Source organism: Nomascus leucogenys, chromosome 2, assembly GCF_006542625.1.
Source record: "Nomascus leucogenys isolate Asia chromosome 2, Asia_NLE_v1, whole genome shotgun sequence".
NCBI lineage: Eukaryota > Metazoa > Chordata > Mammalia > Primates > Hylobatidae > Nomascus > Nomascus leucogenys.
In genome coordinates, this window is record NC_044382.1 from 28,548,019 (window position 1) to 28,572,047 (window position 24,029).

General features: G+C 53.8%; 1 protein-coding gene across 1 annotated transcript in view; it reads left to right on the forward strand.

The window, feature by feature from the left end:
- Positions 1-21,342, forward strand: part of PDGFRB (platelet derived growth factor receptor beta) — a 41,895-nt gene extending 20,553 nt beyond the window's left edge. The window contains exons 4-23 of the mRNA XM_003266630.4: positions 287-553; positions 1,299-1,426; positions 1,547-1,721; positions 2,299-2,491; positions 3,136-3,251; positions 4,559-4,682; positions 5,253-5,464; positions 8,608-8,702; positions 9,651-9,783; positions 10,399-10,503; positions 10,870-10,980; positions 12,025-12,184; positions 13,160-13,320; positions 13,878-13,996; positions 14,190-14,312; positions 15,079-15,190; positions 15,636-15,735; positions 16,350-16,455; positions 17,354-17,586; positions 19,255-21,342. Coding sequence (XP_003266678.1) covers positions 287-553; positions 1,299-1,426; positions 1,547-1,721; positions 2,299-2,491; positions 3,136-3,251; positions 4,559-4,682; positions 5,253-5,464; positions 8,608-8,702; positions 9,651-9,783; positions 10,399-10,503; positions 10,870-10,980; positions 12,025-12,184; positions 13,160-13,320; positions 13,878-13,996; positions 14,190-14,312; positions 15,079-15,190; positions 15,636-15,735; positions 16,350-16,455; positions 17,354-17,586; positions 19,255-19,438 — 2,957 coding nt within the window. The 3' untranslated portion in view covers positions 19,439-21,342. The remainder of the gene's footprint in view (positions 1-286; positions 554-1,298; positions 1,427-1,546; positions 1,722-2,298; positions 2,492-3,135; positions 3,252-4,558; positions 4,683-5,252; positions 5,465-8,607; positions 8,703-9,650; positions 9,784-10,398; positions 10,504-10,869; positions 10,981-12,024; positions 12,185-13,159; positions 13,321-13,877; positions 13,997-14,189; positions 14,313-15,078; positions 15,191-15,635; positions 15,736-16,349; positions 16,456-17,353; positions 17,587-19,254) is intronic.
- Positions 21,343-24,029: the final 2,687 nt, after the last annotated feature.

Genomic DNA, 24,029 nt, shown 5'->3' on the forward strand with positions numbered 1-24,029 from the left:
GCTCCCTCTTGACCCCACATCCCATCTTCCCCATTCTCCAAGCTCGAGATATCAGCTGGATTTCAACTTGTGACTTGCCTTCTTTCTTACCCTGGCACTGTCAATATCAAACATTAGAGCTGAAAGGGACCAGCTCTAACATTTGATTTATGCTCCTCTGGGAGCATCCCTATTCTGTAATGGGGAGACAGAGGGCCAGAGATGGCAAATGACTTGCCACACAGCAATTCAGGGGATGGCCAGAAACCCAGTTCCCCTGACTCATTCACTGCTCTACTCCTGGCAGATCCCACCGTGGGCTTCCTCCCTAATGACGCCGAGGAACTATTCATCTTTCTCACGGAAATAACTGAGATCACCATTCCATGCCGAGTAACAGACCCACAGCTGGTGGTGACACTGCACGAGAAGAAAGGGGACATTGCATTGCCTGTCCCCTACGATTACCAACGTGGCTTTTCTGGTATCTTTGAGGACAGAAGCTACATCTGCAAAACCACCATTGGGGACAGGGAGGTGGATTCCGATGCCTACTATGTCTACAGACTCCAGGGTGAGCCCCCTTTCTGGCCTGATGCTCAGCAGAGGCAAGTATAACTCTCCACAGAGGAATAGCCCTTTACAGTTTACAAAGTGTGCGACTCCACTTCCCAGTGGATTCTCCCCACAGCCTTCGAAGGGAGATAGTGTTTTCCCCATGTTACAGATGAGGAAACCCAGGCGCGGAGAGAGGATGGAGTTTGTCCCCTGTCGCAGAATTTGATAGTGGCAGAGCTGGCCTGTGTAACATGGTCGGTGAGGGCACGAGCTTCAGAGCCAGCTTGGTCGAAATCCCAGCTTTGCTATTTCCTGTCTGAGTGACTTTACACAAAGCGCATAATCTCTCTGAGCCTGCCTCCCCTCTTGTAACGTGGGGATAACAATGGCTGCCTATCTCATAGGATCGATTGTGAAGATTAAACAAAATAAAAGATGGAGAGTACCTGGCACATGGTATGTGCTCAATACATTTCTCCTATACATAGATCTCCAGAGGGTACTTTGATTTCCAGACTGTTATCCCTTCTAGAATGTCAGCTCCATAAGAACAGAGATTCTGTCCACTTTGTTCACTACTGTTGCTCCAGTGTCCAGAATAGTACTTGGCATGTAGTAGGTATTCAGTAAATATTTGTTGAATGAATGAATCTTCTACATTAGTCATCCTTTCCCTCTCTAGCCCCCTACCCTATCCCCAAGCTGAAGTGCTAGTGGCTGGTGGTGACTTCCCCAGACCTAAGCCAATCTCTCTCCACCAGTGTCATCCATCAACGTCTCTGTGAACGCAGTGCAGACTGTGGTCCGCCAGGGTGAGAACATCACCCTCATGTGCATTGTGATCGGGAACGAGGTGGTCAACTTCGAGTGGACATACCCCCGCAAAGAAGTAATGTGGGGCCAGGCAGGGGTCGGAGGAGGGGCCAGGAACAGGTGGATATCTGGCTTGCAGACTGATTTCTCCCCGGCCCCTCCTGATTTGGGGGGCCTCCCCAACCTGTTGCTGCAGAGTGGGCGGCTGGTGGAACCGGTGACTGACTTCCTCTTGGATATGCCTTACCACATCCGCTCCATCCTGCACATCCCCAGTGCCGAGTTAGAAGACTCGGGGACCTACACCTGCAATGTGACGGAGAGTGTGAACGACCATCAGGATGAAAAGGCCATCAACATCACTGTGGTTGGTGCGTGCCTTGGGCTCAGCCCAATCCCCAGTCTGAGCTGTACCCAGCGCCTGTCACAGCCCCGGGGTATAGTCAGCCACACTCCAGTGCAGCCCCAGCTAGCCTCTGTGCCAACCAAAACCCCAATTCCAGGATAAACCCAAACTGAAATGCAGTGTCAGCCCCAAATCCAACCCTATCTCAACCTAGACTTTTTGACTAGCCAGAGCCCCAGCCTCAACCTGACTTCCAAGCCCAACTGCCATCCCAGGTCCAGGAAGCCCCATCCCCAAATTCAGCCTTATCACTAGTTCAACCTTATCACTAGTCCCAGAATCAGTCATAATACTGATCCAGGACAGAGAACTGTTAGTACAACTCTGGTCCCAACCTGGGAGCCGGCCCCAACATCCACATTAGCCACAAATTCGGCCCCTTCTCCAGGCCCCGTCCCCAGCCCAATTTCAACCTCAGCTCCGGAAGCTCCATGGCCGGCAGGGTCCCCAGGCCTGAAGCCCCACCCTACAGGCTGGCCTCCTTTGAGATTCAGTTGGTGCCCTGCCCCCAGGGCCCCGCCCCTGATGGTCACCCCTTGCAGAGAGCGGCTACGTGCGGCTCCTGGGAGAGGTGGGCACACTACAATTTGCTGAGCTGCATCGGAGCCGGACACTGCAGGTAGTGTTCGAGGCCTACCCACCGCCCACTGTCCTGTGGTTCAAAGACAACCGCACCCTGGGCGACTCCAGCGCTGGCGAAATTGCCCTGTCCACACGCAACATGTCGGAGACCCGGTGAGCAGCTCGCTCCCCCACCCCATTCTTGAAGTTATTTTTCTTTGCAGCCGCCAGGCAGCCCTCGGCTTTCAGCCACAAACCTAGGCCCAGTTTTCTGAGAACATATTAGGTGCCAGGTGCTGGGGATGCTGCAGCGACCAGAGCTGACAGTTCATCCCTCCTAGAGTTTCTAGTCTAGTGGAGGAAACAGACGTTGGTCAGATGATCACCCAGATGTTTAGTTGTCCTTGTGATGGGTGGGGCCAGCAGTAGCAGCCAAGAAGTAAACTGGGGAAGAGGGTGCCAGGCAGGCCACTCATGGCCTGTGGTATCCCTGAGGCTGGAGATTTTCTGGCTGACAGAGACTGTGATAGGTTAGGATGGAGCAGTGTCCACCTTTCTGAAGGGGAGAGAAATAGGACTTTCCTTCAATGCTCCCCACCCCCACCCACAGTTCTTCTCAACCCTCCCTCTTGGCCTAGGGGAACCGCCTATGGGTGAGGATTTACGAGACCTGGTTTGAGTCCCGGCTCTGCTACCAATGCCGAGATGACCTTGGCAAGCCCATCCCCTCCCTGGGCCTTGTTCCTGTTTATACCAGGAGGGTGGGGAGAACTGTAAGAGTCCTTCCGACTCTGACAGCTGCCTTTCCTGCTCCCCAGGTATGTGTCAGAGCTAACACTGGTTCGCGTGAAGGTGGCAGAGGCTGGCCACTACACCATGCGGGCCTTCCATGAGGACGCTGAGGTCCAGCTCTCCTTCCAGCTACAGATCAATGGTGATGAGCACGCCCCTCCCCATGTCCCTTCTTCCCCTCCCTGCCCCCATTCCCTCTCCCTTCCTGCACTGTCCACCCACCCGTGGGAGGAGTGGGAGAGGGAGCCTGGAACTCAGGAGATGGATCCTAGGCCACTGACCCACTGCCGTGTGAACCTGGCCTCTGGGCCTCAGTTTCCCCAGCTGTATAAGGAGGCCATCCGGCTAGATTGGTGTTTCCAAAACTTCAGGCACTTAGGTACCAAGGCCATGATTTTCCCTTCTCACATTCCACTTATACTGTACTATTAACTCAATAGGTATTTATTGAGCAACTACCATATGCCTGTCTGTTCAACGTTCTTGAACTTCCCTCCCTGCCTTTGTGCAGCTTGCATCCGAGTAGGGGAAGACAAACACTAACAGTAGGGAGGAAAACCCTAGCAAATTACATAGCTTAGAAGGTGACTAACACTGCGCGAGAGGAAAAACAGGGGCCAGGTAGGGAAAGTTGAGAGTGCTGGGTGCAGACTGATGGTGAGAGTTGCATTTTTGATACAGTGATCAGGGCTGAGGAAGTGACATTTGCATGAAGACTTGAAGAAGGTGAGGACATTAGCTCAGTAGATATTTGGGGAAAGGATACCTCGGGCAGTGCAAAGGCCAGAGCAATCGCTGAAAGGCTTGTGTGGTTGGAACAGGGCTGGTGGGGAGAGTGGTGGGAGATGAAGTCAGAACGGGGATAGGGCAGTGGGGGCTGGGAGAAGGGCAAATCGCATAGGTCTTTGTGGGCCTGATGCAGACTTCAGCTTTTACTATGACTGAAATGAAGAGCCATGGCAGGGTTTTGAGCAGAGGAATGACATGATAATGACTTAATGTTTTGTCAATTGACTTTCTAAAAACAAATTTATTTTGAAAGACAAAATGTAACCTCTCTATTGTAGGTGGAAAATCGGCATCACATGTCATAAATATAAAGCAACCACTAAAATAAATTCAGAGAAGAGCAAACAATGCTATTAAATGCTGGCTTCATGAGCTTGGTGGTCCAGGACTCTGAGCTTGAGGCCTAGCCTCCCTTTGTTAAAAGGGGAGATTAGCAAGTCTCAGAGAGGTGTTAAAGACAGACTAGCACCCTGCTGAGGCGTTCCCTTTGAAGTACCCAGAAGGGAACCCATCGGTTTTCACACTGATTCCTGGTATTTAATGTTCACCTGCAGTCTACAGCCCTCCTCCCCCAAGAGAGACTCGGGGCCAGGTCCTGGGGTCAGTCCTGTTAACTGTCCTGACCCTCCCGCCTCCTGACCCAGTGCCCTCTCCATGCAGTCCCTGTCCGAGTGCTGGAGCTAAGTGAGAGCCACCCTGACAGCGGGGAACAGACAGTCCGCTGTCGTGGCCGGGGCATGCCCCAGCCGAACATCATCTGGTCTGCCTGCAGAGACCTCAAAAGGTGAGCAGACCCAGGCCTCAGTCTCCCAGTGTCCCCAGCTGGCTAGAAAAAGCTCGTGAAGGTTATCTAGTCCCGCCTGTTCTTCTTGGCATATTGTTCCAGGCATGGAGTTGCATCCTAGGAGGCCAAGTCACCACCTCCTTGGTCCTACTCTGTATGACCTAAATGGTCCCTTTTCCTTACCTTTACCCCTGGGCAGTTTGGCCTAGCAAAGTGCAGGGTCTGAACCCCAGAGATCTCACCCACCCTGTAGATCAGTTCTGCACTCCTGGCCAGGCTGATTCTAATGTAGTGGACAGAGGCAGGATTCAGTGCAGGTTCTGCCTCTACTCTATACACTGTGTGACCCGGTGGGTCAAATAAGAATGGATTTTGCAATCAGCATTGTCAGTTCTGGGGTGGGAGCACCCCCTGCTGACCAGTAGAGGGAGCATAGGAGGAGCCCGCTTGGAAACAGGCAGTGGGACATAGGAACTGGACATGTCCTGCCTCCTTCCACCAGTTTCTCCTCAGTTTCCCTGTCTGCAAGGGGAAGGGGCTGGCAGCCAACCCTACCGGCTCTCCTGGCAGGTGTCCGCGGGAGCTGCCGCCCATGCTGCTGGGGAACAGTTCCGAAGAGGAGAGCCAGCTGGAGACTAACGTGACATACTGGGAGGAGGAGCAGGAGTTTGAGGTGGTGAGCACACTGCGTCTGCAGCACGTGGATCGGCCACTGTCGGTGCGCTGCACGCTGCGCAACGCTGTGGGCCAGGACACGCAGGAGGTCATCGTGGTGCCACACTGTGAGTCCCCAGCCTCGGTGGCCCCTGACGATCCCAACCCCTGCCTTAACCCTGCCTAATTGGTACTGTGCCCATGTACCCACAGCAGGCCAAAGGAGTTAGCATGCCCAGGGGCAGACAGGAGCATTGTGAAACCCTGTTGTGTACATGCATAGGAACACGTTCCAGCATACACAATATGGGCACACACGTGTACAAACAGAAGTCTATAAACCATGGATATGAATATCCTTCAGTGTGGTGTACATATACTATATGTATGTCGTAAGCCATGTACATGAGCATGCCTGTTCCTTGAACATAGGTGCAAATCCTCTGTGTGTAGATATGTAAATCGTCTACTGAAGAATGCCCAATCTCCAGTCACTCCTGTAAAGCTAGAGTGTATGTGTATAAGCATACACGTGTGCACTATGCCTGTCCATGTGTGTAAACCCACCACGTGTTTGTAAGCCATGTACATGAGCATGCCTAACCCCCAGACATCTGTTTAAACCCACAGTGTATGTCTGTATGCATGTACCTGTGGGTACACAATTCCTATACATGTGTACAAGCAATGCATGTACAATTCCTTTGCATGCATGCAAACTGGCATAGTGCATGTCTGCAAGCATATAATTGGAGCACACCTTTCTAGAAAAGTGTACAAGCATAATTCCCATACACATGTGCCTACTGTACAATGCACATCTGTTAGCAGGTACACATACATATGTAATTTCTGTGCGTATGAACAATGCCTACCAGTGTCTTGATGCTTTTGTGTATCTACCTGCCCGTCCTTATGCATACATGCACCTGTATGAGTGTGCTTCATTTATTCACCTTTCTTCTTCATTCGATAAATATGAGGACCCAACTTCTCATTGAAGTATAAAGGTCAAAGGGCTCAGCCCTGCCTGGACCTCCTAGTACCCATAGTCCAGAGAGAGAAGGCAGACAAGGAACTTGGCAATTCCCCCTGGGATCACCACATTAGGGGAAAAGCCTGGAGGGAGAAGGGGTCCCATGCCCAGCTATGGGATTCAGGAAAGTAGTCTAGAAAAGGGACCTTTAGGTGAAAACCTAAAAAATGACTAGGAGTTAGCCTGGTAAGGAATGGTGTGCCACTCAGAGGGAATGGCCTGTTTAAAAGCCCAGAGGCAAAATGAGTTCCTAGAAATGAAAAGAATTCAACTCAATCTGGCTGGAGGATTGAGTGTGTGGATACTTAGGGGCTGGAAGGGTGGCAGATAAAGGGGAAGGAAGTGCTGTGGGATGCAGCTACAGGGGTCGGCAGATCTAGAGCAGGCAGGGCTCCAAAGGCCATGTGAGGTGTCTTGGTCCCTGTGTATGCAGGTCCTTGGGTGTGTTCATGCACGTGCCTGTCTAGAGCTGCCTCCTGTCCCCTGCCGTGTGGTGGATGGGTGGGCTTCTTTCATCCCCTCATTTCACCCATGCTCCCACACATGCATACACATTCTCTGAGCAAGTGGGTATCTGGGCAGACAGTGTGGACAGCCTGAGTGGAAGACCAGCTCTGAGCCAAGGCAGATGTGACACTTCTGTGTGACTAAAGCCTGAGCGGGAAGCTGAGCACCAGCACACAGGGCCTAGGATGGCTGCAAAAGGGCTCCTTCATGCCTCCAGTGATGGCTGCCTAGAAGATTCAGGCTTCCTTCCCAGGACCGAGATGTGTGACGAGTGGGAGGAGGGAGGAGAAGAGGGATGTTGGTCTGGGACCCTGAGGAGGAAGGCATGGTGAGGATGGGTAAGGGTAAGGGAGAATGGATAAAGGGTGAAAGATGAAGTTGGAGAGGGAAGCAGAGGTAGAGTCATGAAGCCTCTGCTTTATGTGCCATTTTAGGATTTTGGCCTTTTTCCTTTACTGATAACATGGGGAAGCATCCAAAGTTTTTTTTTTTTTTTTTTTTTTTTTTTTGAGATGGAGTCTGGCTCTGTTGCCTAGGCTGGAGTGCAGTGGTGTGATCTCGGCTCACTGCAAGCTCCGCCTCCTGGGTTCAAACAATTCTCCTGCCTCAGCCTCCCAAGTAGCTGGGATTACAGGAGTCCATTACCACGCCCAGCTATTTTTTGTATTTTTAGTAGAGACGGGGCTTCACCATATTGGCCAGGCTGGTCTTGAACTCCTGACCTCGTGATCCGCTCGCCTCGGCCTCCCAAAGTGCTGGGATTACAGGCATGAGCTACCACGCCCAGCCTGCATCCAAAGATTTTAAGCATAAGAATGGCATTCACTTAGTAATTCAACAAATAGTACCAGATACCTACCATGTGCCAGGTGTGGTTTCAGGGACTGAGGTTATAGCAATGGATGGGGAGGAGGAGGTGGGACAGGACTCCCTAGGAAGCAAAGAAGCACAAATGGGGGACAAAAGAGGAGGGAATGAGTTCCATGAGACCTCGTGGGTGGCCAGCGGAGCAGGGCAGGGGAGAGGCAGGTCTGGCAGGGGCGGATGGGGAGAGTGGGAAGCTGTACAGCGAAGAGGCTGAGGACTTGAGGGTGGAGGAGACTTGAGGCTTGTAAGGGCCAGTGTGAGCCCCACTTTGTAACTACCGTCACCACCCCAACCCCAACTGGGTCCTTTGGGTGAAGTGGGGAGGAAGCACCCTCCGTGCTGAGGTCTGGATTCATCAGGCTGGGGGTCTCAGCCATTGCTCCCTCAGTGGCCACTCACTCAGTCCACCAGCCACTCGGTCAGGCATGGAGCTTGGAGTCTGACCGAGCCGTGGCAGCCCCAGCACGGGTGTGGACTCAGGGGAGAGGTAAGCGACAACACAGCCCTCAGGGGCTCCAGGGCTAATGGGAGGTCCAGGCAATGGACAGGAACCCAGAACAGGATTTGCATCCTGTCCAGAGCTCTGGCAGCAAGGCCAGACTGACTGGCAGGGCTGAAGGGACATGGAGGCCAGCAGTGATCTGAGTGGAGGTAGTTACTGAGGGGATGGGGTATTTACAGGACAGTCTGAACGTGTGGCCTAGAGCGAGAGGCTGAGGGTCTGACACTGCAGGCTGATGGGGAGGTGGGCGCTTCTATTCTGGACAGGATGTGTATGGAGGGATCTGTGATGCCAGAGATGGGGTGAGGGGAGGGCAACTGCCCAGTTTGCTCATGGCCTGCTCTCATCTCTGCCTCCAGCCTTGCCCTTTAAGGTGGTGGTGATCTCAGCCATCCTGGCCCTGGTGGTGCTCACCATCATCTCCCTTATCATCCTCATCATGCTTTGGCAGAAGGTAAGCCCCTCCCTGGCCTAATGGGTGAAGACTGGCACATCATTACTTTGCATGAATTCCACCCCTCTGCCCTCCTTGAATGCTGCATGATCTGGCCACATGCAAGGCTCAGCATGGAACTCAGGTGGGGACTTACGTAGAGTGACGCTGGCTGTCCAAGCTTCCTCCACCCCCAGCAGTCTGGGCCAACCTGAGCCTGGCCCGAGCTATCCATGATTCCCTTCCCCTACTGTGTCACTAAGTCCCCGGGTCCTGCTGAGGCACCATTCCTCTCATCCTAGCCATGGAGCATGGGACCTTTGAGGTGGACTGCATGGGCTCCAGGATTCTTCCAGCTCTCACCCATGGAGAACCTGTGATTCTACTGAAATGCGTTCTGATCCTATTAGTCTGTAATTTCAGTGTTCTGCTTTGAGATTTTACCATTCTGTGATTCCAACATTTTAAGCTTCCTAAATCGGGATTGCAGCACCTCATGATCCTATCATTCTAAAATTCCAGTCCTGTGGTTCCAACACCCTAAGATGTCAACATTCTAAGCTTACATCTTTCTGACTCACCCAGCATGGGGAGGGCCATCCGCATCCAGCCGAGTACCCTACCTGGTGTCACTTTCTGGGGTCATCTGCTCTACCACTTCCATCTGAGGAGCAGCTAAGGCTGGGAGAGAAGCTAGAGAGGAGGTTCCCATGAGCCAGGCCCTCCGTTGCCAGTTGCTCCTCAGTGTGCCAAGTCCTGAAGCCTCCCCTGGGGCCCCTTGGTCCCTGTTCCCTCCGAGCCCATGAAGACCTTGGCTCAGTTGAGCACTTGCTATGTGACTTCAAATATGCCCCTGCCCCTCTCTGGGCCTCAGGGTCTCCTGCCTCATGTGTCCTAGACGGATGAACCTAATGGGCCTCAAGGCCTGAGACTCCCTCTGATAACTAATTCCTGGGGTTGGTCCTCCAGAAGCCACGTTACGAGATCCGATGGAAGGTGATTGAGTCTGTGAGCTCTGACGGCCATGAGTACATCTACGTGGACCCCATGCAGCTGCCCTATGACTCCACGTGGGAGCTGCCGCGGGACCAGCTTGTGCTGGGTCAGTCCTGGGAGGCCTCATGTGGCAGTGTGGGGACTCAAATTGGGTGGGAAGACTCTCTGAGGTCTGGTCCCAGCCTTGCCATGACTAGCTATGAGACCTAGGGCTGGTGTCTTGCCTTCTCTGGCCCTCCATCTCCTACTATGTACAATAAGAGCAAGACCGTCCCCCAGGAACTGCCTAGCATTGAGGTTCTATGATCCTGTGACCCTGTGAGATGGGATCCCTATGTGGCAAAAGTGGAAGGATTGAGGACAGGCTGAGTAGCAGGCCTGGTCTGGCTGGGGAAGCTGAGGAGGTACAGAGAAGCGTGCTCCCTTGGGGAGGGAAGAAACTTTCCAGAGATTAAAGATGGGGCAGAAAGCAGGCAGGACTTAGATGAGATACCAGGAAAGACAGGGAGGCACTGTGGTTGCAGGAGTGTGTTCAGGGAATACCCTGAGTCCAAGGTGGTTTAAGTAATGTCTAGGTTGACCTAAGAGAGTGGCTCTTTTCCCTCACTGGGCAGGAAGGGTGATAGCAGCTGGGGGTAAGGGAGTGGGGGGGAGGGGGGCAGCTGGGGGAGCGGTGCAGCTTCCTGGTAGGCCAGGAGCTAATGGATCATCTCTGCACCAGGACGCACCCTCGGTTCTGGGGCCTTTGGGCAGGTGGTGGAGGCCACGGCTCATGGCCTGAGCCATTCTCAGGCCACGATGAAAGTGGCCGTCAAGATGCTTAAATGTGAGTAGTCCTTGGAGCCCTCCACATCTGGGCCCTCACCTCTCCCTGCCCCTCCCCACACACTTAGCCTCTCCCAGGGTGGCCTGATGCTGATTTGCAGGCACTAGAGGGGCCATCACACTGCAGCAGGCGCTGCTCCCGAGTCTGGGTCTGTTTTGGGAAAGAGGGTTCCTCACCCTGGCCTCCTTGGCCTGCCTCCCCCTACGCTGGCATCTTCCCCTCCTCAGAGTGTGGGTGCTCACCCCCGCCAGGCTGCCTGGGTCTTGCAGCACAGGGCGGGGCAGAAGAGTCAGAATAGGCTCCTGTGGTGGGCCCTCCATGGAGCCTCCATGACTGGGCCGGGCCGGGGGCCCCCATTTTCCTCAGCCACAGCCCGCAGCAGTGAGAAGCAAGCCCTTATGTCGGAGCTGAAGATCATGAGTCACCTTGGGCCCCACCTGAACGTGGTCAACCTGTTGGGGGCCTGCACCAAAGGAGGTACCAAACCCACTGCCCCAGAGGACTCAGGGAAAGTGCCCACCACCAAGGCCAGGCCCCGCCTACCCCCTCCTCAGGCCTCGCACAACAGCACACTCCCGCTGGAGGGTCCATGCCCACCCGCTCCAGCGCCCTCACTGCACGCTCCCAGAGGGCGGTGGGGTTTAGAAACTCACAAAATCACAACACCGTCACGGCTGAAGGATTAGTCAGGTCACCAGTCCCAGCAGCTTCCAGACCATGGTGTTGGCTGACACTTTTTTATTTTCCCAATACATTTTGAAAACCAATAAATAACAGCTCACATGACATTAAGATGAGTTACATGCCCACCATTGGAGACCACCAGCTTGCTACTCGGGACCTACCTTCGTTTGACCACAGAAGAAAGTCTCTGTGGCCAACTGGGTCTGTTTGAAGCTCTGATTGCCAGTTAGGCTGAAAAAAAAAATGTTATCACCATTTGCAGCTGCTTATTGTGAGATTTGGGATTTTCCTCGGCATTATGCAACCAAAATAAAATACAGAAGTACGTTGGGTACATAGACTTATTCACATTTGCAATGATCACTCATTTCAACATTTTCATTTGCGTAGATATCTTCAAGTTCTCACTGATTAAGTAAATGCATTGTAGTTGAATTTAACTACTAAAGTGATCATTGTAAACAGTGGCCTTTATCTGCTTTCTATACTGGGCTCCAAAGTAAGCTTTAGTTTGAAAACATATCAATAAGAGCCAACACTGCGGGCTTGCCACATGCCCAGCCAATAAAGACATCATCCCATTAATCCTCATGACAGCACTTTGTGGTGGGTTTAATTAGCCCCACTTAACAGCTGGGGAAGGTAAGGCTCAGGGAGACTAAGTACCTTGCTCTCCGCCACAGAGGCGGGAAAAGAACCCAGATTTGCAAGGCACTAAAGCCTCCTAGCCGTCATGCCAAAGTGTCTCTCCCACATCCAGCCCCTGATTAGCCTCATGGCCTTGAGGGGACACCTGAGGCCTCCATAGGGACTGTCCCTGAGCCTGTCCCTCCACAGGACCCATCTATATCATCACTGAGTACTGCCGCTACGGAGACCTGGTGGACTACCTGCACCGCAACAAACACACCTTCCTGCAGCACCACTCCGACAAGCGCCGCCCGCCCAGCGCGGAGCTCTACAGCAATGCACTGCCCGTTGGGCTCCCCCTGCCCAGGTACCAGGAGGGAGGCCAGGGACTGAATCTTTGGGATACCTGAGGAGCACCGCTCCTTCCCCTCCTTTTGTCCAGGAGGAGAAGCTGAGGCTGTGACAGGGCAGGGAACAGAATCACTCCTGGAGCTAGGGCTGTTCCACAAGATGGTCCACCCCAGAAGAGGGAATAACAGTAATGCCAGGCCCTGTGCTGCTAAGCCCTCTACAGATGTGACATGCCATCCCTGTGTCGTGGGTGTTTGCCCTTCAGTCCAGGGCACGCAGTGATGGAGGAGGGGGCAGAGGCTGTGGTGAGACGAGAGCCAAGTCTCCCAATTTGCACAGTGGTGCTCCAGGCTGTGTTCCTCTCTGCAGCCTCTACACATAAGCCTCCACACTGCCTCTCAGGGAGCTCAACTCCTGTCTTTGTCTTTTCCAAAAAGAACATTTCTTAGTTCTTTTGCTGATGACAAAAACAAAGACGAGTACCTTCAGAAAAGCGTAAAAGACCTTAAAACTCACTCCTGCCCTCTTCAATGTTTTGATCAATTTCCTTCCCATCTTTTTCCTGCCCATAGAGACAGAGGTGTGTAGAGCCCCACAGCTCTTTGGGGAGCTGATGCTACAGGCATAGGTATCGGGGTGAATCCTGGCTGCCTATGCTGGGTTGCAGCCAGGCACTCCCATGGCCAGGTGGCGCTGGGGAGGCCACAGGAAGGCGCCTCTGAACACACCCATCTTGTGACCTTTGTCCTGGGGTGCTGTAATCGCCTGTGGGTGTGAGCTCTCTGGGTTCTGTCATTTTGGTAGCCTCAGTGCCCAGCTTAGCCCAGCAGGTTGGTTGAAAAGGCTCGATCCATGGGCTTTCCTACTGGTATAGACTGAAGGAAGATGAGTGAGTGTGTGAGTGAGAGAAGAAATTCATGAGTGGCAAGGGGCAGGAGGGGAGGGGAAGGCAAAGCCTGCAGGCTCTCCTGTGATGCTCCTTTACCCCCAGCCATGTGTCCTTGACTGGGGAGAGCGACGGTGGCTACATGGACATGAGCAAGGACGAGTCGGTGGACTACGTGCCCATGCTGGACATGAAAGGAGACGTCAAATACGCAGACATCGAGTCCTCCAACTACATGGCCCCTTACGATAACTACGTTCCCTCTGGTGGGTGGACACAGTGACATAGTACCCCACACCCACACAGGCTGACGCTCTTCATATGCCCAGCCTTGCCAAAAACCCTGAGAAGAGGGGAGCCTCGTGCCCATTTCATAGATGTAGAAATTGAGGCTAGCCACCTGGCCAAAACTGATCTGTAGTGGACCCCTAAATGGAAGCCCTGTTCATGAATCTGGAAACATGCATAGAACCCACAGGGAGGGAGAGAGCAGGGATGTGGGAAGACCTGGCCTTTTGTCGTGCTAGGGAAAGTGATCTACTCAGCTTCAGCCCCAGGCTGGTCTAGTGTCTCTGAGAGGCAGGCAGGCCAGGCTGGGCCAAAGTGGCCCAAGGGCTAATGCCAAAAGGCCAATGAAGGCACCGATAAAGCAGGAGAACTTTGAGTTCGATGTTAAGAAATCATTCTCCTTTTAGGGGAGACCTAGACGATCAGTAGCCACCTGTCTTGGACATTCAGTCTCCCAGGAGCCAAAGGGCAGGGGTCCTGTGGGCCAGAAGGAGACATAAGATAGCAGGTGACCCTCTCTCTGCTTCTCCTCTAGCCCCTGAGAGGACCTGTCGGGCGACTTTGATCAACGAATCTCCAGTGCTAAGCTACATGGACCTCGTGGGCTTCAGCTACCAGGTGGCCAATGGCATGGAGTTTCTGGCCTCCAAGAACGTATGTGTGGTTTTGGTGGGGCAGAGTGGGGGCTGTGGGGAGGTGGGTCACTCAGCCAGCCAGCATCCTCCTAGAGCACACCAGGGTGGCCTCTCGCACGTAGGCAGTGTTGTATTTTCCCAAAGCCCTTGACATGGAGGGTCTTTCCCCACAATTGTCCCCAAGGCCTCAGCTCCCCTCTCCCCAAACCCAGTGCGTCCACAGAGACCTGGCAGCTAGGAACGTGCTCATCTGTGAAGGCAAGCTGGTCAAGATCTGTGACTTTGGCCTGGCTCGAGACATCATGCGGGACTCGAATTACATCTCCAAAGGCAGCGTGAGTACTTTCCCTGGCCCCTGCAGGGCAGTCACCATGTGCCTGTGACTGCAGGAACAGACTCCCTCCTGACCAGTGTGGCTGCAGCTCATAGGAAATCTGTGTGGGGCTCCTCGTGGCCTGCCCTGACGGTGGTGATGGGCTGTGCCTGCCCAGCTATGTGTGCGGGGACAGGAAGGGGAGCCTCCCAGGAGCTCATGGAGCAAGTATAGCGGTGGGGAGGGCTGGCTGTAATGGGTCCAGGGTGGGGGAAGGGGGAACAGGCCGAATATGTTGTTCCAGCGGTGGTGGGCAGAGGAAGAAGCCCAGGTGACAGGGCAAGAAAGATGAGCAGGTCACACACAGTAGCAGGGATTGGTCTGGTTAAAACATGATCATCCTGCCTGTCTCTCATCTCCCCACTCTTCAGCAAACCCCAGATGGAGGGACGCTAGGCCCAGAGATCAAAGGCAGCCAAGATAAGAGCTTGGGGGGTGCCTTGACAAGTCCCTGGCTCCCCCACTTCACTACTCACACCCTGGGGCTTTTCCACAGGGACAGGGGCTGCCTTGTCCCCAGCTAGTGAGAAAAGAAACAGCCTCTGGTCCTCTGGCCAGCACTGGGATGGACATGGGAACTGTGCTGGGCAGAGACCAGGGCCCTCACAGGGAACGGGAGGGAGAAGTGGTTGTGGGTGGCAGCTGCCAGGTATCCTCCTCCCGTCCCAGGTGCAGAGTGGGGCTGAGGCCCTTCCTTGCACTCAGCACCTGTCCTGACCTCCCTACAGACCTTTTTGCCTTTGAAGTGGATGGCTCCGGAGAGCATCTTCAACAGCCTCTACACCACCCTGAGCGACGTGTGGTCCTTCGGGATCCTGCTCTGGGAGATCTTCACCTTGGGTACGCTTGCTTCCTCCTCCAGCCCTCAGCATCCTGGCCTGGTGTCTACCTCGATCACTCATGCCTCTGGCCTGGTGGGGCTATGGGACGAGCCCTGATGCAGGGATCCTGGTTCAGGTCCCAGCTCTGCTACCTTCTCCCTGCTGTGTGATGTTAGCAAATTCTTTGCCCTCTCTGGGTCTCTTTATCTCCCTGTCTGAGTATTGACAGGTTTGAACAGTGACATCAGAAAGCCTGCTTGGCTCTCACATTCTGGCTGTCTATCCTGGGGAGGGTTGCGGTCTCTGTCCAGAGCCCATGAAGGAGCCCACAGTTCCAAATGCCAGGGGCACTGCCCCCTTACCCATAGCAGGGCCAGCATGGCTCTCCTTGTCCTGTAGAAGAGGGTGCCCTGCCACTTTTCCACCCCTGAGCCTGTGTATCTCTTGTCTCTGCTCCCCAACAGGTGGCACCCCTTACCCAGAGCTGCCCATGAATGAACAGTTCTACAATGCCATCAAACGGGGTTACCGCATGGCCCAGCCTGCCCATGCCTCCGACGAGATGTGAGTGGAGCCTCGTGCATTTGGGAGGATTTTGTGCTGCAAACAATAGATATCCAACTCTACTGGCTTAAACCAAAGATGAGAGATTTGTTAGCTAAGAGATCTAGAAAGCCTTGGTGTAACTGGATCCGGCCATTCAAAGGATGGCATCAGGAACCTCTTGTTTTAGCCCTGAGCTCTGCTTTGCTCCGTGTGGCCTCATTTTCAGGCCAGCATTGCCTAAATGGCTACCAGCAGTGCCAGCCTCATGTCCTACTGCTTGCTCCATAGTGCCAGCAAAAGTCCCAGAGCTGACCTTCAAGGGCTCAGGTGGGGTCACATGCCATCAAGAACCAACCATGGAAGCTGCAGGGCTGAAAACTATTGGCCAAGCTTCAGTCCTGTGCTCACCCACGCATAGTCAACCTGTGGAACCATGTGGAATGGGGGCTCTGAGAGGGCCTCCCAAGGGAATATCCAGAGGCAGGACCTCTGGATACACCCAGCCACCACTTCCCTCCAGCTCCTTTCCATGGCTCACCTTGTTCTGAGAGGCAGCAGCCTCCCACTCCCCTAGCCCTGCCTTGTCCCCTGAACCCTGGGCCAGAGACCCTGATCCTTCTCCTCATCCCCAGCTATGAGATCATGCAGAAGTGCTGGGAAGAGAAGTTTGAGATTCGGCCCCCCTTCTCCCAGCTGGTGCTGCTTCTCGAGAGACTGTTGGGCGAAGGTTACAAAAAGGTATGTTGAGGCAGGGTAGGGGTGGAGCACAGAGAGCTCTGGTGCAGAAGTCAGACACCGAGTACAAGGCTCTATGTGATAGGCTGGCATTTAGGGGACCACCCTTTGTCCTCTCTGGGCCTCAGTTTCCCTGCTGGTTCTAGGAGGGGATGGGCTGGCGCTATGAGTTTATTTTAGCAGCACAAAGCTTTATGAAATGGAAACCTACATGGAAGCTGATCGATTAGATGCAGGGAGGGGGCCTAGAGCCCTGTCTGTCCTGCTGCCTCCCTTGGGCCTTTGCATCCATACTGAACCATGGGGCTCCTTCAGAAGTGTGAATAACCCCAGGTTACATGACCATGAACCGCCTGACCACTTGGATCCTGTCACAGGATTGTCTATCCAAGGTCCAAAGAGCCAGTAGGGCCCTGAAACCCTGCCCCATCCAACAACAGGGGTCCAAGTGGGGAGGAAATACACATCGCCTTTGACACAGAGGCAGCTCCTTCTCTGGGTCCATTTCTCACCCCCACTGCCCCCTGGGGATGGTCCCAGGGACCTGGGAGATGGAGTAAGGTCATCACCACTTCACAGCAAAGGAAACAGGCCCTGAGGAAGGAGGCTGAGGCAGCATGAGAGCCTGTGCCTGTCTGCTCTGAAGTGGGGGAAGAGTTAGAGTCCTGGGTGCTGGTCTGATAACTGCCCCTCCCTGGGTTGTCCTGAGCTCACCATGCCTTGTAAGATTCTATGTGAGGTAGGAGGGCAGCTCAACCGTGTGGCTTGGGCAAATCCCTTTCCCCTCTGAGCAGCGGGGGTCTTATTTATACAAAGGGGGATGGGCCCGGTTAGAAGCTCCCTGAAGGCATTTCTGGCCTGACCATCCCTGTTTCTTTGGTTCTCTCTGCCCCGGGAGCAGAAGTACCAGCAGGTGGATGAGGAGTTTCTGAGGAGTGACCACCCAGCTATCCTTCGGTCCCAGGCCCGCTTGCCCGGGTTCCATGGCCTCCGATCTCCCCTGGACACCAGCTCCGTCCTCTATACTGCCGTGCAGCCCAATGAGGGTGACAACGACTATATCATCCCCCTGCCTGACCCCAAACCCGAGGTTGCTGACGAGGGCCCACTGGAGGGCTCCCCCAGCCTAGCCAGGTAGCCACTCTGGCCTGGGGCCAAGGAAATCGTGTGCAGTGGTGTGTGTGTGTGTGTGTGTGTGTGTGTGTGTGTGCTGTCAGGTTTGCCTCAGAGGTAAGTTACCTAGGGTAAGTACTTATCCCTACCAATGAATAGAAGAGAGAATGGAACTCATTTGAACTTTGATGCCCTGAGGTAGAAAGGGCAGGCTAGTAAAAACAAAAGTATGGGCTGGGAATTACTTGCAAGGTAGCTATTTCCTTTAAAGGAGCCCCCAGAGGTTATCTATACTCTCTCATCTCTAGGTACTGTCCTAGCCCCAAGGAGAAGAAGCAAACCTACTTAGCATCCCCAGCACCCCAGTTGTTACTCATGGCCAGCCTGAGGCCTATGTTCTGTTCTTCAGCACCATGCCCTGGGGCCAGAGGGAGCCTGCTTGGTTGTAGGAGTCAGAGGTGCCTACAGGAATTCAGGACAGAATTCAGACTGGGAAGGAGATTCATGGTTTTCTTTTGCCTCGGGAAGTGGTGAAGTTACAACTCAGAGGGGGCTTTATAGGAGGACCCTGCTGTTGCGGGGACTTGATGTTCACACAGGATCTCCCCTTAACTGGAGAGAAGGGCTCCCCATGAGGCCACGCCCACCTCTAAAGCAAGATCCAGCCCAAGGTGAAGTGGCTGGAGCCCCAGGCTGGGGTACAGTCCCAACTCTGCCACTAGCCGCTATGAGACCTGGGAAGGCTTCTCCTCTGCGAGCTTCAGTTTCTCCATATGTGCCAGGAGTGCACACAGGCTTTAGAAGGCCCCAAAGGCCCTCATTGCTCTAACTGTTGAAGAGGTGAACCATCCAACAGTCCCAGTGGATGGCGCAGAGGAGTGAAGTGCAGCGCTCATACAGCTTGAGGTGTGAATGCTCACCCTGTTTTGTGCCCTCAGACAAGCTGCTTCACTGTCTAAACATTGGTGTCCTCTTCTTTTTTTTATTTTTTATTTTATTTTATTATTTATTTATTTATCTATTTTTGAGACGGAGTTTCGCTCTTGTTGCCCAGGCTGGAGTGTAATGGCGCGATCTCGGCTCACCGCAACCTCCGCCTCCCGGGTTCAAGCAATTCTCCTGCCTCAGCCTCCCGAGTAGCTGGAATTACAGGCATGCAGCACCACACCTGGCTAATTTTGTATTTTTAGTAGAGACGGGGTTTCTCCATGTTGAGGCTGGTCTTGAACTCCTGACTTCAGGTGATCCGCCCGCCTCGGCCTCCCAAAGTGCTGGGATTACAGGCGTGAGCCACCGTGCCCGGCCAGTGTCCTCTTCTGTAGAATACAAACAGTAAAAGTACTGCTATTAGGTGGTCATTGCAAGGATTAAATGAGATAGCATACACCTTTAGGAGTGCAGAGGAGGGAGATGCTGGTGGGTGAGAAATGAGCTTTGGAGCCAGCTGACCCTGCTCCGAAGTTCCAGCCCCTGCACTTCCCTGCTGTGTGAAGTGGGGCAGTGATATAACCTCTCTGAGCCACACTTTCCTCACGGTGCAGGCCTTGCATAGTTTTCACAAGAGTTAAATGAGCCAGAGTGTGTGAAGCCTACGGTGCAGGGGTGGACACACCGAAGGCTCTTCATGACTGCTGCTGGAATCCCCCTGGGCTCCTTCCTAGCCCCTCACTCACTGCCTCTTTCCTCTAGCTCCACCCTGAATGAAGTCAACACCTCCTCAACCATCTCCTGTGACAGCCCCCTGGAGCCCCAGGAGGAACCAGAGCCAGAGCCCCAGCTTGAGCTCCAGGTGGAGCCAGAGCCGGAGCTGGAACAGCTGCCGGATTCGGGGTGCCCTGCGCCTCGGGCAGAAGCAGAGGACAGCTTCCTGTAGGGGGCTGGCCCCTACCTGCCCTGCCCGAAGCTCCCCCTCTGCCAGCACCCAGCATCTCCTGGCCTGGCCTGGCCTGGCCGGGCTTCCTGTCAGCCAAGCTGCCCTTATCAGCTGTCCCCTTCTGGAAGCTTTCTGCTCCTGACGTGTTGTGCCCCAAACCCTGGGGCTGGCTTAGGAGGCAAGAAAACTGCAGGGGCCATGACCAGCCCTCTGCCTCCAGGGAGGCCAACTGACTCTGAGCCAGGGTTCCCCCCAGGGAACTCAGTTTTCCCATATGTAAGATGGGAAAGTTGGGCTTGATGACCCAGAATCTAGGATTCTCTCCCTGGCTGACAGGTGGGGAGGCCGAATACCTCCCTGGGAAGATTCTTGGAGTTATTGAAGTGGTAAATTAACTTTTTTCTGTTCAGCCGGCTACCCCTCAAGGAATCATAGCTCTCTCCTCGCACTTTTATCCACCCAGGAGCTAGGGAAGAGACCCTAGCCTCCCTGGCTGCTGGCTGAGCTAGGGCCTAGCCTTGGGCAGTGTTGCCTCATCCAGAAGAAAGCCAGTCTCCTCCCTATGATGCCAGTCCCTGCTTTCCCTGGCCCGAGCTGGTCTGGGGCCATTAGGCAGCCTAATTAATGCTGGAGGCTGAGCCAAGTACAGGACACCCCCAGCCTGCAGCCCTTGCCCAGGGCACTTGGAGCACACGTGCCCATAGCAAGTGCCCGTGTCCCTGTCCTTCAGGCTCATCAGTCCTGGGGCTTTTTCTTTATCACCCTCAGTCTTAATCCATCCACCAGAGTCTGGAAGGCCAGACGCCCCGCATCTGTGATGAGAATGTAAATGTGCCAGTGTGGAGTGGCCACATGTGTGTGCCAATATATGGCCCTGGCTCTGCATTGGACCTGCTATGAGGCTTTGGAGGAATCCCTCACCCTCTCTGGGCCTCAGTTTTCCCCTTCAAAAAATGAACAAGTTGGACTTATTAACTCCAAGTGCCTTGCCAGCACTAACATTCTAGAATATTCCAAGAGGTTGCACATTTGTCCAGATGAAGCAAGGCCATATACCCTAAACTTCCTGGGAGATTCCAGATCACACATCACACTCTGGGGACTCAGGAACCATGCCGCTTCCCCAGGCACCCAGCAAGTCTCAAGAACGCAGCTGCCCAGGCCTTGACTTAGAGTGACAGCCGGTGTCCTGGAAAGCCCCCAGCAGCTGCCCCAGGGACATGGGAAGACCACGGGACCTCTTTCACTACCCACGATGACCTCCAGGGGTATCCTGGGCAAAAGGGACAAAGAGGGCAAATGAGATCACCTCCTGCAGCCCACCACTCCAGCACCTGCGCCGAGGTCTGTGTCGAAGACAGAATGGACAGTGAGGACAGTTATGTCTTATAAAGGACAAGAAGCTTCAGATGGGTACCCCAAGAAGGATGTGAGAGATGGGCGCTTTGGAAGTTTCCTCCTCACCCACCAGCTGCCCCATCCCTGAAGCAGCGCTCCATGGGGGTATGGTTTTGTCACTGCCCAGACCTAGCAGTGACATCTCATTGTCCCCAGCCCAGTGGGCATTGGAGGTGCCAGGGGAGTCAGGGTTGTAGCCAAGATGCCCCAGCACGGGGAGGGTTGGGAAGGGGGTGCAGGAAGCTCAACCCTTCTGGGCACCAGCCCTGCATTGCAGGTTGGCACCTTACTTCCCTGGGATCCCCAAAGTTGGTCCAAGGAGGGAGAGTGGGCTCTCAATACGGTACCAAAGATATAATCACCTAGGTTTACAAATATTTTTAGGACTCACGTTAACTCACATTTATACAGCAGAAGTGCTATTTTGTATGCTGTTAAGTTTTTCTATCTGTGTACTTTTTTTAAGGGAAAGACTTTAATATTAAACCTGGTGCTTCTCACTCACAGACTTTGTGGTGTCTCTCCGGTTTGAGTTCCTATCCATGGGGAGTGTGGAATGGGGCACATGGGGCTCACCCAGACGCAGACCCCCAGACAGGTCCCTTCAGCTCTGAGTCTCATTTCATTCAACTGTAAAGTGGGGATTTTCGCTCTCCCACCCCTCGCTAGAAGCTGGGGGGCCTAGACCTTGGGCTTGGTTCCCCAAGGTGGAAAGCGAGCAGGCTTTTCTGGCTCCGCAGAGCCTGGCCTTGAGTCGGGCAGGAGGGTGTGGGGCTGCAGGGCTACTCCAAGGCTCTGGTGCTGAGGCGCCTCACTGCCTCCACCATGTGCTTTGGCTTTGGCTATCAGCTGGGACACCCTCCCCTCCACTCCGCCCACAGGCCCGGATTGAGGCCAATGTGCTCTGTGACAGGCAGCTGCTAGAGCCCAGATTCCAGGTCCAGGTGAGTCATGATCAGGCCCCAAGTAGAAGGGAAGATAGAGCGTCCAAAAGCGTGAGAGCACGAAGTGAGGAGAAGGTGGAGAAGAGAGAAGAGGAAGAGAGGAAGAGAGGAAGCGGAGGGAACTGCGGCCAGGGTAAGGACAGGGGAGGGAATAGGGTGGTGACCAGGCTGTGGCTTTGAGGGCAGAGGGGTATAGACCTGGCAGGACCCAGACCCCTCACAGCTGCAGCAGCTCAAGGGCTGTGGGGCCGGCATGAGTCATAGGCTCTCCTGCCGAGCCCAGGCCTGTGGGACCCCGGCAGCAACACAGGGCCAGGGGCAATAGGGCTGCTTGGGGGCAGGGGACAGAGTGCTAGGGCCCTCCCACCTGGGCCCAGAGTCCTGTACTTGGCTCACTTGAGGTGGACCAGGTGTCAGCCTGAGATCCATCACTGTGTGTCCTTAGCCCCTCCCTTAATCTCTCTGAGCTGGGGAAAGGGCATCTTCATTTGAGTGGGTGGGGGAAGGACCTCATTTTGGAACCACAGGCCTCCCTGGACTGCCTCCAGGAGTCTGGGGCTGTGGCTTCAAGTGGGGAAAAGAATGGAGCCATGGGACAGCTCTGACTCACAGGCCCAGCCGCCAACTCAGGGGCAGCTGAGCCACACCAGGGAAAATACCCGACGGCTATAAGGCCTGGCCATGCAAAGCCCACCATCCCAGGGGTCCTGGCTTCAGAAAACACCCAGAGCCTGTGACTTCTTTTCTAGCTGTGGCAGGAGCTGAATGATGTGATACCCAGATCCGCCTTGTAAAGAAAATAACTAGCCCACATTCCAGACAGGGATTATCTTTGCTGATGCAAAAGCCTTTGTCTGGAGGTCAGAAGATCTCAGCTCCCTGTGTCTCAGGCCTGCTCCTTATAGGAACTTGAGTGGATTACACCACATCAGGCCTCAATTTCCCCAGGGGTAAATGGAGCTAGATGCCACACTAAGACAAAGGATGATAAAAATCTGGCTACCACTATCCAACAGTTACTATGCCCCAGGGCTGTCTGGTTGCTTCACACACATTAGCTCATTTTACCTTCCCAACAACCCAATGACCCGAGTCCTACTATTATCCCATGTTACAAATGAGACACCAGTCCAAGCTGTTGTTGTTTTGTTTTGTTTTCGTTTTTCTGGTTAAAGAAGTTTATTCAAGGGCAAAGTGTGAGTGTAGTCTTCAGGAAACAGGAAAACCAGAGAATGGTGATCAGTGCTTCCCTGTGTGGGGCAAGGTGAGGATGGTTTATATAGCCAAAAACAGGGGTGGGTAACACAATTACATTTTCCATACAAAGGTTAACATAGAGCTACAACATTTGATTGGCTATTATTGACTACACTTCAAGGCGGCTGCTTAACACTCATTTGTAAAGAGGTAATGATCATCAGCGTGTCATTTAGTCCAGGTGTGAATAAAGAATGGGGAGCCTGGTTAAAGCATAACATTCTCAACACAAAAATCAGGAGGCAATGGTCAGAGCAGTCCTATGATGTGACTCAGTTTCCAGGGCTTAACTTTTCCCATTGGCATAATGAACTGGGGAGCTCCTGAAATTTTATTTTATTTTCACAATTTTGATTTGTGTTCAAATCAGATCAAATGTGCATTCAGGGAGGTTTTGAAGTGACTTGCCCAAGATCATCTGGTCGGTGTGGCAGGGATGGGAGAGGAGCCCAGGTCAGACTGACTCCCAAGTCAGCACTCAGGGAGGTATAAAGCACCCACCCAAAGTTGCAGAGCTAGGGACTGGGGAAGCCTGCGACAAAACTCCTGTCTTCTGTCTCCAGACCTTCTGGTGCTGTGTTTCCCCAAGAGAAAGGATAGGAAAGGGCTGGATGAGAAAGGAGAGCTAACATCATCTGAGAGCTAGAGAAAAATAATAAAAACTCACCTGTGGGAGGGCTTGGGCCTCTCAGGCCCCTGCAAAGAGGGCAGGCAGGGTCTGGGATAACCACAGGTCAGCCCCTGCTGGGCTCCTGCCTCCCAATCTCTCCCCTCAGGCAGGCACAGGAAAGACGGGTGAGCTGGGATTTTCCTCCCAGACAGATGAGCCACTTGGACTGCACAATTCTTCCGCCACCCCACTCACGGCCGGGGTTCTTGTTCCTGGAAAAAGAGGGAAAGACCGAAAGGAGCTATTTCTGCCGGGGCCCTGACCTGCAGCTGATGAGGGTCTCACAGCTCCCATTCACGTCCCTTCTTCTTTGAATTAGGGC